Source organism: Mixophyes fleayi, chromosome 4 (assembly GCF_038048845.1).
Source record: "Mixophyes fleayi isolate aMixFle1 chromosome 4, aMixFle1.hap1, whole genome shotgun sequence".
Classification (NCBI taxonomy): Eukaryota; Metazoa; Chordata; class Amphibia; order Anura; family Limnodynastidae; genus Mixophyes; species Mixophyes fleayi.
In genome coordinates, this window is record NC_134405.1 from 204,990,913 (window position 1) to 205,008,112 (window position 17,200).

The window sequence follows — 17,200 nt, forward strand, 5'->3', positions numbered from 1 at the left end:
CCGAGGCCCCTGGGCTGTAGCCCAGTTAGCCCTAGCTTTAATCCGGCCCTGCATGTAGTGCAGACCATCAGAATCTAGGCATCACTCCCATAGATCGTTCAATTCTTTACATTTTCACAGAAATACTGTGTATATTCTTGTGTCATTACTTTATTTATATTGTAGTCCAGAGGAAATTACATCACATTGCACCACCCACTGGTTATTGTCACACAAACAAATCAGTTAGGAAGCACTCAGGAGCCCATTTATATCTTGTAATGATTTCTTTTAATCAAACATTGCTTCTATTCTGGTAGGATCTCCACAAAATATACATGACATGAATGAAATGGTTTTCCACAACTTAATATAAAGCTTTATTTATCTATATTACAGACAATACATTCCATTGACAGCAAGGTCATGGAGCTCTTATTGCTATCTAAACTTGCTGTGGCAGCCCCTATCCTACTGATGTTTCTGTAAACAATTGGAAGATCTATGTTGTGTTTTCTTTATTATTCTCCAGGGACCTTGAGACATAGTCTGGCAGTATTGATATTGTCCTTATATTCATAAATATGCTGATGGGAGAGCGCTGACGGTGGGGTAGGGGGAGGTCTGAGAGGGAAAATGTTAAGGGGGAATTTGAAAATAGGTAAAAACCATGAGCTTAATATTTACAAGTGAGCCCGATGGAAAGAAAAATCAGAAAAGTATAAAGGCTATGGATGAAAAATAAAGGGTGGAAGGGAACACATTAAGGAAAAAAAATTGAAAGATGGAGAGAAGGAACATAAAAGATGGAGAGAAGAAAAAGAGAACACAAAAAAAAAGAGTGCTAGTAGGGGTAAGAAAGTAAAGCAAATATGAATACAAGGGAATAACAGGTGAATGGGAATGGAAGGGTGGTTAAGGAAGGAACAGAGAGAATGAAAAGAGTGAGTAGATCAAGTGATAGACATACAGGGTCTCATTTAAAGTTAGGGGCAAATCTAAGGGGCACAAATGCAATCGTTTTGCATGCAGTGAACATACTGCATCCTTTTGCATGTAGTACACAAATACTAGACAACTTTTCACACTGAGATTTACACTTGAGCTAGGTTATGCCCCCTTCCCAAATCTGTCTGCACATCTTACACACCCTGCACCTTCTAGCTGGAAATAATCCTAAATCTAAATAAAGCCTATATTTAGGCAAATTGCTTTTTTAAAGTCCATCTCATTTTATAAACTTATTTTTTTTCTTATTTTTTTATTTTAAACATTAGGGGCACTGAAAACATAGGGGGAGTAGAGGGGAAAAGTAACAGTAAGAGGTATAGAGAGGACAAATATAGAATTATATATAGATTATATAGATGTTACAGTGTAACATATCCTCAAGCACAGTCTTTGTAAATCAATTACACGCATAAGCCATTTGGACTTTTTAATTTGTGAAGGTTAATTTAAACTAAAGGGTCAGAGTCATTCCTGGTTACAACTAATGAAGAGCACTCTCCGTCTGTAATAATGCAACGACTTAAAGATATTTCATAATGCAGAGGTTGAGTAAGGTACTCCCATAGTCTCCATGTTAAAGTGGAACTGGAATTTAGTTAGGATGGTGGGGATGCAACCATACCTCCCAACACTCATGGATTTCAAAGAGGGTCGACGAAAAGGGTGTGTGTCTGCATAATCAAGGGGGTGCATTTATGCCATCATGGCGGCATGGCCACACCCATGGGGCAGTGCCTAGCACTCTGACAGCGCTAGGCCACCCCTTAGCCTTCTCCCTTATCCATAAAATACCCTTCATTGCCATACGCACCAGTGGTAGGTACGGGCGGCACGCTTTCACCGCTGGTCTGCTATGCAGAGCAGCAGTGAATGCATTTACCTTCCAGCATTCTGGTCAGGATAGCTGGGCAGAGCACACAAATAGGGACTGTCCCGCCTAAATCGGGACAGTTGGGTGGTATTTGTAACTGATTTTTCCAGTTCTGTGCTATGACTGCTTTTGTTGCAATTAGAAAGCAGCGCAACACATATATACTATGTTTAGTATATCTGTGGAAGGGGGAAAGGTGTAGAAGAGTAACTTCTGGGGAAGGAGTCATATCAATATTAAGGACCTTATTTGCAGGTGCAAAGGTGCAGATGGGGCAGGGACTGATGTGAATGAATTCTCTGTACAGCGCTGCGGAATCAGTGGCGCTATATAAATAAATGATGATGATGGTGATGTGCAGATCTTGGGCAGAGAAGAAGAGTCGAGTTGGCAGATATTAGACAATGGTAAAGATGTATGTTGGAGAAGTCTTATTAATGACTTTGTATGTTAGTAGAAGTATCTTATTAGATTTGGTAAAATACCAAAATTCTGTCTGTTAACATTTGAAGAAACAATCACCTTCATTGAATCTATGATGCTTTGTGGTTGTATGGTAGCCTGTACCACTTGAAATATTGTCCAGGTGGAAGGAAGAATGGATTCAACTAAATGATAACAATTCCAGAAAGCTAATGTCAGTAAAGAAATTAAAGCTGAAATGAGGTTGGATAATGATCTAAAACATACTTAAAAATGAACAATGAAGTACTTACAGGAACTAAATTTTGGAATGGTTTTCCCAGTTCCCAGTTGTGACTGGTAAAAAAAAATTGTATGGAGATCTCAAACCTTAATGCAAGACCTAAGAATAAGACCTAAGAATAAGACCTAAGAATAAGACCTAAGAATATTTCTGAGCTAGAAGTGTTTTGCAATGAAGATTGAGAAAAACTCCCAAAGCACGAATAGAAAGGCTTTTAGCTAGCTAGGAAGCTGTGATTTCTTCCAAAGGTGGTTTTACTAAAAACTGCCTAACAGGGTTCTCAGACTTTGCACATGCCATATTCAGTTTCCCCAACCTGTTAAGTTCAGTAAACAAACAGTAATTGTGCGTTAAATTGTTTAGAAATATGTATGTCTATGGTGCCTAGTTACTATCCACTGGTGATAAGATTTTCTATTGTAGCTTATCAGTGCAAAAGAAAATGTAGTTTTGCTGACAGCTGAGTGATACCCACAGGGGAAGGCTTATGGCATCCTCTTCAGCTGTAATACGCCCAGGGATCCTAGGCGTGGCCGAAAAAGTCAACCCATAATAGATGCCGAGGGCTTGAATTCAAGCCATGGAAAATCCCTGGGTTATATATATGACTGAACTGCCTCTGAGGGTTAATTTGCGTCCGAAGTTCTTAGCGAGCTAGTACTTCATTGTCTTAATATAACAGATGAAGAGGATGCCATAGATGCCGGGCTGGATCTAGGTGAGCATTAAAGAGGGTGAATGAGGATAAAATAAATTTATTTTTAAAACAGTGTGTGTGTTGGATTAACATTTTTCTCTGGTGTACTACAGGTCCAAGTGGGCTCTTAGTGCTGGTGATTTCCAAAGTGCCAGCATGCCCTGGCAGCCATGGGTATGCTGGTGTTCCTAGTACTACAAGCACCAGCATGCCCAAACACTTGACGGTGGCCTGGGCATGCTGGGACCTGTAAAGTACCATGGACAAAATGTTTTTTACTCTATTTTTTTGCAACATTAACCTACACCCACCACACTAGGAGTGTGGGAAAAGCTATAGTTCAGTACAGGACTCTACAATTTTTTTCTTGTCATCCAAGTGTCAATTTAGACTGCAATTCCTCTTTTGTGATTAAACTTACAGAAAACCAACTTGTGTTTGCACAAACATGTGATCTTGTCAACCACTGTCCAGAGTGTACACTTCCTATGCATAACACACTCACAAGATGTCCTCTTGGGATTTTCATATAGAATGGTCTTTAAAGAGCTCCTTAATAGTGGTCTTAAGATGGAGACACCTTCATAAACGTCTCATAGCAACATCGCGTTAGCAATGTGAGAAAAGATACATATTTTTCAAGTGCAGTAAATTTTTCAAATTCAGTAAAAAGATTTTATTTGAACACTAGACAAAAATACTTACTAAAATATGGTACAAAAGTAAAAACAAATAAAACTGAGGGGTGCAGGCACTCCTACCGGATAAGTTGAGAAAGTAAGTATGTAGTACAGAAGTTGATATTGCCCGGGATATAAAAATATACATTTGTATTTAAAATGCGTGCCAAATGATTTACTCAGTAATACTTTATTTTACCTCGTAGTGCTTCTTTAATTGAACAATGTTAATAAATTATTTCCTTAGTAAATTGAAATATTACTTTAAAGGTGGTGGGAAGATAGTCAATTTCTGTGCTGATTGTCCAATTCCAGTAATCTGAGGTAAATTAAACAACTATCGCCCTCACAAAACATTTGTGCAAACTGGGCTCCTGAGACAACACGTTCAGCCCTTTTCAAGAACTTGTCCTACCAGCCCCCTCCTAATCCCTACATTCTTGAATCTTTGACTGCAGGAAAGGAAAAGCAGTTTCATAAATGCACCTGTCACCTAAGCTTCCTCTTGCATTGTCTGTATTAGTAGTGCAGGGACTGACAGTATAGACAGAGTAGATACACCATAGGGAGGATACTTTCTCTCCCTCCCAGTATCTATATTCATGCTGCCAGTTCCTGTGCTACTAATACAGAGATTGCAGGGAGAAATACAAGTAATTATTGTATTTATCACTCTGCTCTTCCTCCTGCAATCTATTAAGCAATCTATTAATATTAAGCAGCATGGTGACTACGTGAGGGAGTGCATACTGGGGGCCAAAAGAAGTGAGGAGAACCTCATCTCTGCTGACCCTAGAATTCCACCGCCTGTGAAGACTCTCATCATGATTCATGGGAGGCATGGTCCTGGAATATGGTACATATATTCTTATCATAGCATAATGCAGACATGAAAATGCATATATTATCGTTCATGTTTGACCCCTTACCATTCCTGCGGGTAGCAGACCATGGTCGTACTTGTGCTGCTGCTGCTGGTGGCTGAGTTGCTTGTTGTGCCCGAATTCGATGGGACACAGGGATACGCGGGCTGCTGACATATTCCTCATACTGAAGTGGCTCAATGTGTACAGAGCGTAAACTCTGCTCCCGCAACCTCTCCTCCCTACGTCTCTTCATGCGGCGCCTCAGAAAACTGCAAAGGCAGCACAGCAACACTATTAGCCCCCAAATAAGCCAGAATCCAGCAAAACAACTGAGAAAAGTATATGTGCCCTGAGACATAACCATCTTATTGTGCCATACAGAGGGGCAGGAACCCCCAAATAAGCACTGCAGATTCACAGACGGGGGCACAAGCGTCAGGTATTCTTTGTGCAAAGATGGCATATCATCCCTGGCTCTTGCTTTCTGTAATTTTATTATTCATCTCGGCTTTCTTCATCTTGGAGAGGTCCTTCATCTACCCATAAATCCTGGTTTTTACAAATTGCTTCAGTTGGGCTGTCTGAATTCCCACTGGTTACTGTCAGCTGTCATTTGGCAACTGTCGACCTCAAGTATGTTTTATGGTTATTGCAGATTCTGAAGATCAGCCAATTATACGGCAGTAAGCATATTGCTTGATTTTGGAAGTTTTTGTTTATTCTGTTGACCTAGAAACCGGTGACAGTGTTTCTGTTCATGTCCAAAATGGTGTAAATACTTTCTTACAGAACATAATTATTTTTGTGAAGTTTTGGAATTGCCTTATGTTTGTCTTTCCTCTATCCAGGGGTTTTATTCCCAATGTAGATGAATAATCTGCAAACAAAAACATACAATGTTATAAATATATAATAAATTTACTGTACAATCCAAAACAATCATCAAAACATGGTAGAAACACACATTACCACATTGCTATACTTGAGCAACCATCAACAAGTAAATTAAATAATTACCAATTTGCCAGTGAAAACTACCACTCTGCATACATTTCTTTCATACAACTAAAGTTGTCAACACCAAACCAACAAAGAATTTTCCTGAGTATCATGACAATGACATCCGTGACGATTATTATTATTACCATTTATTTATATAGCGCCACTAATTCCGCATCGCTGTACAGAGAACTCGCTCACATCAGTCCCTGCCCCATTGGGGCTTACAGTCTAAATTACCGAACACACACACACAGACTAGGGTCAATTTTGTTAGCTGTCAATTAACCTACCAGTATGTTTTTGGAGTGTGGGAGGAAACCGGAGCACACGGAGGAACCCCACACAAACACAGGGAGAACATACAAACTCCTCACAGATAAGGCCATGGTCGGGAATTGAACTCATGTACCCAGTGCTGTAAGGCAGAGGTGCTAACCACATTCACTTCATGGGGAACCTGACAAAAAGATCAACAAAATTCACACTAATGCAACACCCAGAGTTTGTGAAATCCAGATCGCTGGAGAACTTAGATACATTTTCCATGTTGAAAAGGGTCATGTCACTCCCATTTGCCTGCATTACTTCTATCTAAATGGTCTCCAGTGATTTCAGAATTATACAGACAGTGAGGCCTGAACAACTTGAATTGTGTGGTTTAATTTTCATGAAGGATGAGGACTTTTCCAAGGGTGCAACTTCATCCTGGTAGTCTGGGGGAAGTTAAAGGAAAGGAATAATAATAATAATAATAATAATAATTGAATTGAATTTCTGAAGCATTCTCAGTATTTAGTACATTTTTCAAATTTATGCCTATTAATTTTTCTTTAGCATTTTGGAAATACTAAAGGTAAATCTTCTTATCTTCCTATCTCCAAAATTTCAGCAGCTGTGCCTTGTTTACAGAAAAGCTGAATGGTCAGAAAGGCATAGGTACAAAGTGAGAGGATTTGTGAGATCAGCAATACTAAAAGAATATTTTCTATTATTTCCAAAAAGTAAATTAACAAAATGTTTGAAACAGTTTTACATGTTTGGGTGGATATTTCCTTTAACAATTAAAAATGAAAGTGATACTTCCTCATTTAGGGTCTGATTTTGAGTTAGGAGCTAAGCAAAGAAAAGGAGCAACTTTGCACCTGAACAAACCATGTTACAATGCAAGGGGTACAAATTGACTTATTTTTTTGCACGCAAGGAAAATACTGGATGTTTTTTCATGTAGCACACACATATACTTGATAGATTTATTTTTACACTGAAATTTAAGTTGATCTATGACATGCCGTATCCCAACTATAAATCTGTCCCTACATTTTAAATTTACCTTCCCCTCTTATACAACATGGTTTTGCCCAGGTGCACAATAACTCCCTTTCTTTACTCCTAACTCAAATCAGGCCCTTAGTGCCTCTCTTTGGCCATTTGAAATGTGCTGAGGTTTAAAGAAAAATAAGACACAATTTAAAAGTGTTGTTTTATATTGTCTCAAATTAAGACCTAACATAAATTCACAACTTAGGTCTTGAATGAGATGCAGACACAAAAAATGTTGCAAATCTGTCTCATTTAACTCGTTCCAGGGGGAAGATCAGGGAATAATTTAAAAAAAGGTATATAATTAGTTGGCAAATATGGTGCAAAGGCACAAAAACAAAGTAAAACATTGTTAAGCCAAAAACACTTTTATAAATGGACCTAAGATAATTAGATTTTTTGTTCCACTTTCCATTCAGTTCCTGTGTTGTCTCTCTTTCTAGTAACTGACACATATTGTGTTTTTCCCAAGGCAAATAATTGATTTCTAAACTTTGGAGAACATTTTGCTATAATGTCAATTTTCTGACATAGCTTCACTTCAGCTTAGGGTAAATCAGTGTTTAATGTCATTTACTTATAATAAAATCTGTATTTATTGAGAACAAACATTGCTATTTCACAAACCCCTTATCCTAATTTATGGAACGTACAAAACAAACTTTTTTTTTTATTAACTATGTTACAAAAATTTATTTTTACTCCCAATATATTTAATTGGTTGTGTTTCTAGCTTGGGTACACTTCAAAACTTATCATATTATGTATAATTATATATATATATACAGTCAAGTCCATAAATATTGGGACATTGACACAATTCTCATATTTTGGGCTCTATGCACCACCACAATGGATTTGAAATGAAACTAACAAGATGTGCTTTAACTGCAGACTTTCAGCTTTCATTTGAGGGTATTTACATCCAAATCAGGTGAACGGTGTAGGAATTACAACGGTTTCTATATGTGCCTCACACTTTTTAGGGGACCAAAAGTAATGAGTCATCACCAGACGCTGGGTTTCATCCCTGGTGATGCTCTGCCAGGCCTCTACTGCAGTTAAAGCACATCTTGTTTGTTTCATTTGAAATCCATTGTGCTGGTGTATAGAGCCCAAAATATGAGAATTGTGTCGATGTCCCAATATTTATGGACTTGACTGTATATTATTTAAATAATGATTCATTTTCATTACTCATATTTATGGCCAGTGCTACACACAGTACCAAAGGGGTTCATTCACAATGGGCTGGTGTTATGTATAGTATTTTGTTTTATACTATTGTGTCAGTTTCTTCCCTGGTCACATACATACAGCAAATATTGATCTACCTAGAGTTATCAGCTGCTATGCAGTGATTTTGCAAGCCCTATCTGTGTGCATGGATGACATATTAATTTTCAAAAATAATGGACACTGCATTGTACAAAACAAATTCTAAGGATGTGAATAATTGGATGTGACAGCCCAAGAATGACCGCTATATTGTACAGCACAGCCATGACCAAATTACATAGCCCAGCATTAACCAACACATACAGCAGCTAGGCAATAGCAAGCTTATGGGACAACTACCAATGACCAATATATTATACAATTATGCCATAGCCAAATTTTAAAGAAAAGCATTAACCAATATATAAAACTGCTCAGCAATGACAAGTGTTGTATATTATACTGTCACAATCCGCTATATATACCTACATCTTCCAACATTCTAAAATGAAAAAATGGTGAGTTGTCTGACCATCACTGCAAGGCAGATAATAGTGCTGATACTGTGAAAAAAACAGTAAACCATCAGGACAGTTTTAAATGATAGAATTGTAGGGTTCATGGACACTAGCTATTTATTTTTTTGCTTTTCCTGTCTAAAAATGATTTGAAGGAAGGCATGCAGTCTATACAGTGTATTTTAATCATTTAGGAACATTCTAGCCACAGTGCAGTGAAGATTACTATGAGCTAAAAATAGGAGTCATACATCCTTCTGGAGTGCACAGTAACTACACAAGCATCACTGTTATTAAACACTGGAAGGATATACATCTTTTCTTATTTATGGTCCTTCAGGTGTTTTATAAAAGCGCTGTGTGCATACTGAATGTGCTCCCTTTACAGATATATGTTTAAGCTTGCTCTATTCATCTAGAGTGGGGTACCATCAAATTAAATGGAGGGGAGAGTCCAGGGGCAGATTGGGCCCTTTAAAAAATTCCTCAAGAGACCTCATGTGGGTGGGACCAAATTAATTGTAGGTGGGGATTTAGAACTACTGGAATTTGGTTGTAGTAACATTTAGGAAAACCTAGATGTGATAACTTGATACACATTGGCTCATTACAAAAACAATGCAGGGAAAAGGCTGCCAGTCCTGATTTATAAAAATATATGAATCCTTTTGCATGATCTACGACTGGTTTATGCATCTGTGCTCAAACTTGTATAGTTGCCTACTAACACATCCTTCCAATATTCCCTTCATAGAAACATCTTATTTTGCTTAATAAGTTTAACTAGTACAAGAGAGTCCCCTTTTAGACGAACGAAAGTAAATAGTGACAGTGTTGCTTCGTAGTTGCACTTACCTTAAAGAGTTAACATGAGTTTTTTTAGCTGGCCAATGAGGATGAGGGGAGGGCCTTGTGGTTTTGTAGAGGGGAGGCATTTCTTTTACTTAGTCACTCGGCTTGCAAAATCCCACCCACCCACCCCATTTTTAATTAAAGTGTAGATTTTGAGGGCTTAGCATAAACCAGTTTAAGTAGGATTTATTAGTGGGGGAGGAAGGCACTGCGATCAGCAGCTGATATATACGGCTCTATCGTGATTGGTCGCAGGTATCTGTCCCCTTACAAGGCAATCGGTTACTCTTGTCCCTTCCGTGGGGAGGGGCCTCGCCCGGCTCAGTGAGGGAGGTGGAGTGAGTAGTAAGGTGAGTGCAGTTTACTCTTCGCCAGGTTAGGGCCGGCCAAGCAGTGGGGTTATGAGAGAAGTGGGTGGACTTAAGGCTATATTGCCATGTCCACGCTTGGTTGGGTATCGCTGGAGCTGATTCTCAGTGCCCTTTCTCCGCCACCAGGTTACAGTTAGGGCATAATAAAATAATTTTTAGTGCCACTTTACTCAAGTCTCCGTGTCTTTATTTTATATAAGTTTGGTTATGTTTACGTAAGGTATGGTGTTGAACGGAGGGCATACACAGTGAACTATTTATTACCAAACCTGTTGACACAATTGCATCTGGTCAGTCTGCCAGAGCATTCTTGCTCTGGCAGAGCACTGTTGCATTTTTCCCTGACGTCATGAGATGCAAACTAACTGTCAAATCTCTCTCCTTAATATATAAAAATGTGTACTGTGTGTTTCAAAAAATGCATTAAAAATAATCCTTATAATAAATGGCTATCCAGTGCGATCACCACAAAGGTGAAATGCTTCAAACATCTGCAAGAAAACATTTCTTTTGTAACAATTGTGTATGAGCCCTAAATGTGCCCAGTGATTGGCAGGGCCGTCTTTCCGACTGGGCACGATGGGCAGTTGCCTGGGGGCCCAGCGGACAATAGGGCCCGAGGAAGGACTCCAATAAAAAAAAAAAAAAAATGGAAAAAAAAAATTACCTTTTGCGGTCACCTGACCGTTCAGGTCAGGTGATGAACCAGCTCACTCCCTGGTCCCCTCTTCCATGATGCGCTCGCAGTGAATGTTGGGTGTGATGACATCATCACGCCCGACATTCACTGCGGGCACAGCATGGAGGAGCACAGAACAGCGATGAAGAACAGAAGAGGATTCAACTCGAAGAACATGGCGATTAAAAGGTAAATTGAGGGGATTGAAAAAAAAGTGATATATATATATATATAACTTTATTTTTATACACACGCACACACACACACACACACGTATGTATGTATGTATATATATATATATATATATATATATATATATATATATATATATATATATATATATATATATGTGTGTGTGTGTGTATATCACTTTTTTTTTTACACATATATATATAGGGGCCCTGCACTGCTTTGCCCAGGGGCCCATAATGTTGTTAAGATGGCCCTGGTGATTGGTGGTGGTTTGAATTAATAACAGTGCAGGGAGGGTTGGCAGACAATAGTATAAGTGAAGGGGTGAGCTATTCCAAGGGTTTGCTGGTGATACACTAAGTGAAAAGGAGGTAGGATTAATGATATTGTCAGTGCAATAGGGACTGGCCATATGTTCAACAAAGTGATCTGAGAATGGGACCAGTGCAAGGTAGAAGGCAGGCAATGGAATCAAAGCAACAACCACTGAAGTATGACCAAAGCTGGAATAAGGCTCTGAGGGGCCCGAGGCACTTAAGACAGGGATGTTATCATTTTAGACAAATACACAGCCAAAGCTGTGTGCACTACTGTTTGGTGCACGCAGCTCTGCTTTCACAAGCAGTACAGTGTGAAGCAGCACATACCTCCCAACCAGGCCCGGTGCTTCCATTAGGCAACGTTAGGCAGCTGCCTAGGGCGCTGGGCTCTGGTGGGCGCCACAGAAGTTAGGTGCAATTAGTAATGCTGTGCAGCGACCGCTGAGCATAACTTCCAAAAGCCGCCGCACAGCTTCAGAGAGATCCACAGGGAGAGGGGAGGGACTATTGATCGCCACTGCCGCCTCCCCTCCAACAGCCGATGGGGCGCACCGTGCCTCTGTCTCCTCCACTCCCCTCTCCTCCCTCTCTCCTCCCCCTTTCCTCCACCTCTCCTCCCCCCCCCTTCATCATGGAGGCAAGTTTCAGCTAAGGAAAGAGAGGGGAGGGGGCGATGGTAAGCTACAGGGAGGACATTGGTATGCTACAGGGGGGGGGACATTGAGACCCGGGGGGATAGTGTGCTGGTGAAGGGATATTGTGATTCAGGGGGGGGGGTGCTGTAGGGGGTACATTGAGATGGGTAGGGGGCATTGTGCTGGTCAAGAGACAATATGATTCAGTGGGGTGGTGTGATGCAGTGGGGGACATTGAGATCCGAGGGGGGCAGTGTGCTTGAGAGGGGACATTGTGATTAAGGGGGGCAGTGATGTTATGCAGGGGGGCAGTGGTGTTATGCAGGGGGGGGGCAGTGGTGTGATGCTTATTGTGTCAAGTTGTTTGTTCTGAAATCTATCACTTGGATACCTGCCCTCTAGAAATCCTACGTCTGCAGTGGAGTCTGGACAGCGTTCTGCATCTGGACCACTGGAGGAGGTAAGGCCCATCTTTTTTTTAAACACAAAAGCACAAAGTCAAGCATGTGAGGGTCTGTGAAGTGGGTATTTGGTGTGTTTGCGGGGAGAGTGGAGGGTGGGGGCTGGTGTACTTTGAAATTTTGCCTAGGGCGCCGAGAACCCTAGCACTGGCCCTGCTCCCAACTGTCCTTTCAGTCGGACCAAATTCTGACTAAGCGAGACAGTCACCCAAATTCGGAACTGCCCCACTAGACTGAGGACAGTTGGCAGACTCTCCTGCTCTCTCCTACCTGTTTTGTCATTTTCACCACCTATGGCTGCTGGTGTCTTTAGATCAGTTGCTGCTTGTCTGGATCTCGGAATATTAGATGCCCTATTTAGAAAGAAAAAATGGGTACATGAAAATGTAAATAATAGTACTCATATTTGATAAATAGATCTATTTCCCTCCATCCAGCCCTGTCATTAAATTAATATCATATACATTTAATAAATAGACCTATTTCCCTCCAAACAACCCCAACATTAAATTAATAGTATTCCCATTTAATAACTAAACATATTAGCCTCCCTCCAAACAGCCCAAGCCATAAAATAATAGTATTTACATTTAATATAACAATTTCCCGTTACCTCATCTTAATATAATAGACCCCACCAATAAACTGAATTGCCCCACCATCACCCCACAAATAAAATAGCAGCCATTAAATAATTAGCCCCCACCTAAACTCCACCATTAAATGAATAGCTCCCACCTATGTACTACTAAGACAGCCCCCCTCCTTTCCTTCACACATTATAGCAGACCCTCCCTACAGTTTTGTATATGCAACCCCCCCTACAGTTTTCTTTGTGCAGCCCCTCCTTATTGTTTTCTATGTGCACCCCTCCCTCCCTATAGTTTTATCTGTCCAGCCTCCTTCCCTATAGTTCTATAGTTTTCTATATACAGCCTCCCCCTCCCTATAGTTTTTTTATGTGCAGACCCTCCCTCCTTATAATTTTCTCTGTGCAGCCTCACCCTCCTTACAGGTTTCTCTGTGCAGCCCCCATTCCCTATAGTTTTGCATGTGCAGTCCCCCTCCCCAGTTTTGTATATGGAGCCCCCCTCCCTATAGTTTTCTCTGTACAGCCCTCCTCCCTATAGTTCTGTATGTGTAGCCCCACTCCCTCCCTATAGTGTTCTCTTTGCAGCCTCCCCCTCCATATAGTTTTGTATATGCAGCTTCTCCCTCCCTGTAGTTTTGTATATGCAGCCCCCCTCCCTATAGTGTTCTATATGCAGCCCCCCTCCTTATAGTGTTCTATATGCAGCCCTCCCTTATAGTTTTCTATAAGCAGCCCCTCTCCCTATAGTGTTCTATATGCAGCCCCCCTCCCTATAGTGCTCTATATGCAGCCCCCCTCCCTTTAGTGTTATATATATGCAGCCCCCCTTTCCTATATTGTTTTATATATATATATATATATATATATATATATATATATATATTGTTATATATATGCAGCCCCCCTCCCTATAGTGTTATACATATGCAGCCCCCCTATGGTGGTATATACATATATATATATATATATATATATATATACATACATACAGCCCCCTCCCTTTAGTGTTATATTTATATTCAGCCCCCCCTCTCCCTCTATCTGTCAATTTTGAGCCTATCGTACGCAAAATCACTCCATGCATGCACAGAACTGGGAAATACAGCCCTGAACACAGCAATGTCCACTGTATCTTCTAACACAAAGGACACTTACTACATCCTACGATTTTGGGGAGTGAACTGGGCGGGGAAGGGGCGTTTTGCTATAGTGAATTTACAGAAGGGGCGTGCCAAACTCAAGTGCAAATTCAGCTCTGCCCATATCAAATTTACTTGTTTTTCTGCCGTATATCTTGCTTCAGCAGTAGTGTTGATAGTCTTGTATGCATGCTATAACATATGTTTGCAATCATGTGCAATTGTAAAAATGAATTTTATGATCAGTAGACATTAACAACCTTCTAATAAATGTATTTTATAGAAAAAAAATTGTAAAAAAAACCCCCACTTTTTTTTTAAACTGCTTTATCATTAATGCAACTGGCGATATTGAGTAAGCATCCAAACACTTTCATGATAAGGTTGCTAGTTATTGCATGTTATAGGGAAATAAACTAGATAATGTACTATATGCAGTCTGCTTTATAACTTATATATATATATACACATAAATTTATTACGACAAAAAAGGGTATTTTCCACACCTCTCCTGCATAAGGACAGGAGAGATCCTAAATCTGCAGGTACAGGCTGCAGCAGAGGTGGAACTATCGAGCGGTGGGCCCCAGTGCAGGGAGGCTGGGATGAGGGAACTGGGCCCCCGACCCACTGCATCTGCAATGCAGCGGGCCCCATTAACTTCATGGGCCCCGTTGCACCACACCAGTCGCACCCATGGTAGTTCCCCCTCTTGGCTGCAGACAGTGTTAAATTCTTAATTTAGACTAAAAATCTTAAGTTGAACACACACAGGTAGTCTAATTATGTAACGACCAAAGGGAGGGGTTTGTGGTATTTAAACCTGTATTGAGAATGTGTACAGTGTGACTAATGGCAGCTACTTGGCTGGTGTCTAGATAGAAGGATTGTGTCTAGTCAGAGTTAGGTCACCTGGTGTCATTCTGACGAGAGTTTGCTGTGTTATTGTGATGTGAGCAATAAAAGCACCGTTTATTCATGAAAGAAGTTATTGGTGTCTCTCATCTGCTGTGTGTCAGTGTCACAGTGGTGCCATTGTGGCTTTACAAAGGTCAGCCAAACCTCCACTGTTTGCCCAACCAACCAGATTCATTGATGGTGAGTGACATGAGATCAATACCACTATCAAGTAACAAACTGTTATAAAAATCAATAAAACTGTGAACTGTGGAGCAGCTGTTTGTATTGCAACGAAAACAAAAGTTTTAAAAACTGCTGGTTGCAGTAGTGCCACATCTGGTGATTCACTAAGTTGTGAGTTGGAGGTAATCCAAAAAAAACATGTGTAAAAAAGCTTTGACTGTTTGCCTGTGGAAAGTGCTTGATGTATGTAAACATCAAGCTTATTGGTTTATAGCCTTCAATAAAACAAGAAGTAATTTTTTCCAGTGCAAATTGTCTTTATAACAGCTTAAGATGAGCAGTAAAAAGAATAAAGTGTGCAAAAAGAAAGTTTGCAGACAGATGTGTCTGAAGTTCGTTCCCAGCAGGAAGATTTGGAAAACTTGCACTGCAGTTTGCATGTGGAAAATAAAGTTGAAAAACCTCTTGCTCTCTGTGAAAACCTGCTATTACCTGAAGCAGACTATGTGGCCAGGGAAGAGTTTGATTGCATGGAGAAAACTTTTAGAAATGAAAACTCCTGGCTTGAAAATGAGGTGTGGAACTCAAAGCAACAGTTGTATGAATTGCAAAAGACATATGAGGAAAGAGGAAAAGAGGTGGAAGCTCTTAACGATACTGCTAAAAGGATTCCAGTAGAGAAAGACCAAGAAATTGTTTTTTTTGAAAAAGAAATTTGTCATGGTTCAGCCAGAGATGCACATATTAAGAAAGTCTGCAAAAGAACTTGTGGAGTTAAAGAGGCTTCCTCTGCAGAGCAGGAAAAGTTTGAACAATTGTTCCATGAGGGAAAGATTCTTTTTCATAGATATACCAAGAAACGTGACCAAGCTGTGGCCTTGGCATCCTTTCTGTGAAATTTGGTAAACACTAAGGATGAGAGCAATCAAAAGGCCAAGTCCTCCAGGAGTGAGTCCAGCTGGACACCTCGGCAATTGAATTACTGTCCAAATGTCCAGCCTTGAAGGACAAGCTTGAGGAGAAGGGTCAAGTTCTGCCATCTAAAAGGATGGAAAAAAAGTTCATGCCAGAGCGGAGGTGTCACTGGTTGCATCCGATAGTCACAATGGCAGGTGACCGCACAGAGAAACCAACCTTTCCTTCTGGTGAGAGTATAAACTGGTCCGATTTTCCTGCTGCTGTTTGTACATGAGCAGATAAAATATGTGATAACATGTCTTTAAATTGACTAATAATGTTGGTGTTATTGAAAGACCTATCATTTCAGCAGGATGTATGACATCATATGCTGTCAAAAATGATGTGTACTTTCAAATTGTTACTGTGAAGGGGAGCAAAGTAGAACAATTGGTAGTTCTACAGGTTAATGTACCTTTAGTGTTGAAAGCTGTACACACTCAGGTGAGGGGCTGACACTTAGGGGAAGGTAGAACCAGGGAAAAAGTTCTATGCAGGTTTTACTGGCAGATAATCTACTTAGCCGTAAAATGTTTCTATAGGGATTGTTCGGTATGCCAGAAAACCATCACACTATCACAGTACAGCCACAGTTGGAAAGGGCTCATAGGCATCCTTTTGCAAAGATAGGAGACCATGAGTACAAAGAGAAACAGGATTGGCTGTTTCAGAAGATCTCAAGTGGCAACAAGACAAGGTTCCCATTCGTGAGCTGATGGGTATGGTTGTGAGGACACTTATGTTGGCAATGAAAGACCTGCTGACATCTATTATCAAATCTGTATTATGACAATCACTGAAATATATGTAAGCTGCTAATGACTGACTTATGGTGATATAAGGAAAAAGATCAGTGGTGTCAATGGGACTCGCTGTATTTCCTTATTCATTTATTGCTCCACTATAATCTATACAAGTATCCCTGTGAGAATACCTAACTATAATAATCCTTTCATTGACATCATAAAATATATGCTAATGTTAAATAATTCTGTTAGGGGAATTTTGTCCCATCAATCATGGAGTTAGTGCCAAATTAGAGTTTGCAGGA

General features: G+C 40.2%; 1 protein-coding gene across 4 annotated transcripts in view; it reads right to left on the reverse strand.

Moving 5' to 3' along the window:
- The window catches only part of PRR7 (proline rich 7, synaptic), a 64,280-nt gene that overhangs the window by 12,046 nt on the left and 35,034 nt on the right, over positions 1–17,200 (reverse strand). For all 4 annotated transcript variants that reach the window (XM_075209176.1, XM_075209174.1, XM_075209175.1 and 1 more), the window contains exon 2: positions 4,874–5,687. In XM_075209176.1, coding sequence (XP_075065277.1) covers positions 4,874–5,273 — 400 coding nt within the window. In that variant the 5' untranslated portion in view covers positions 5,274–5,687. The remainder of the gene's footprint in view (positions 1–4,873; positions 5,688–17,200) is intronic.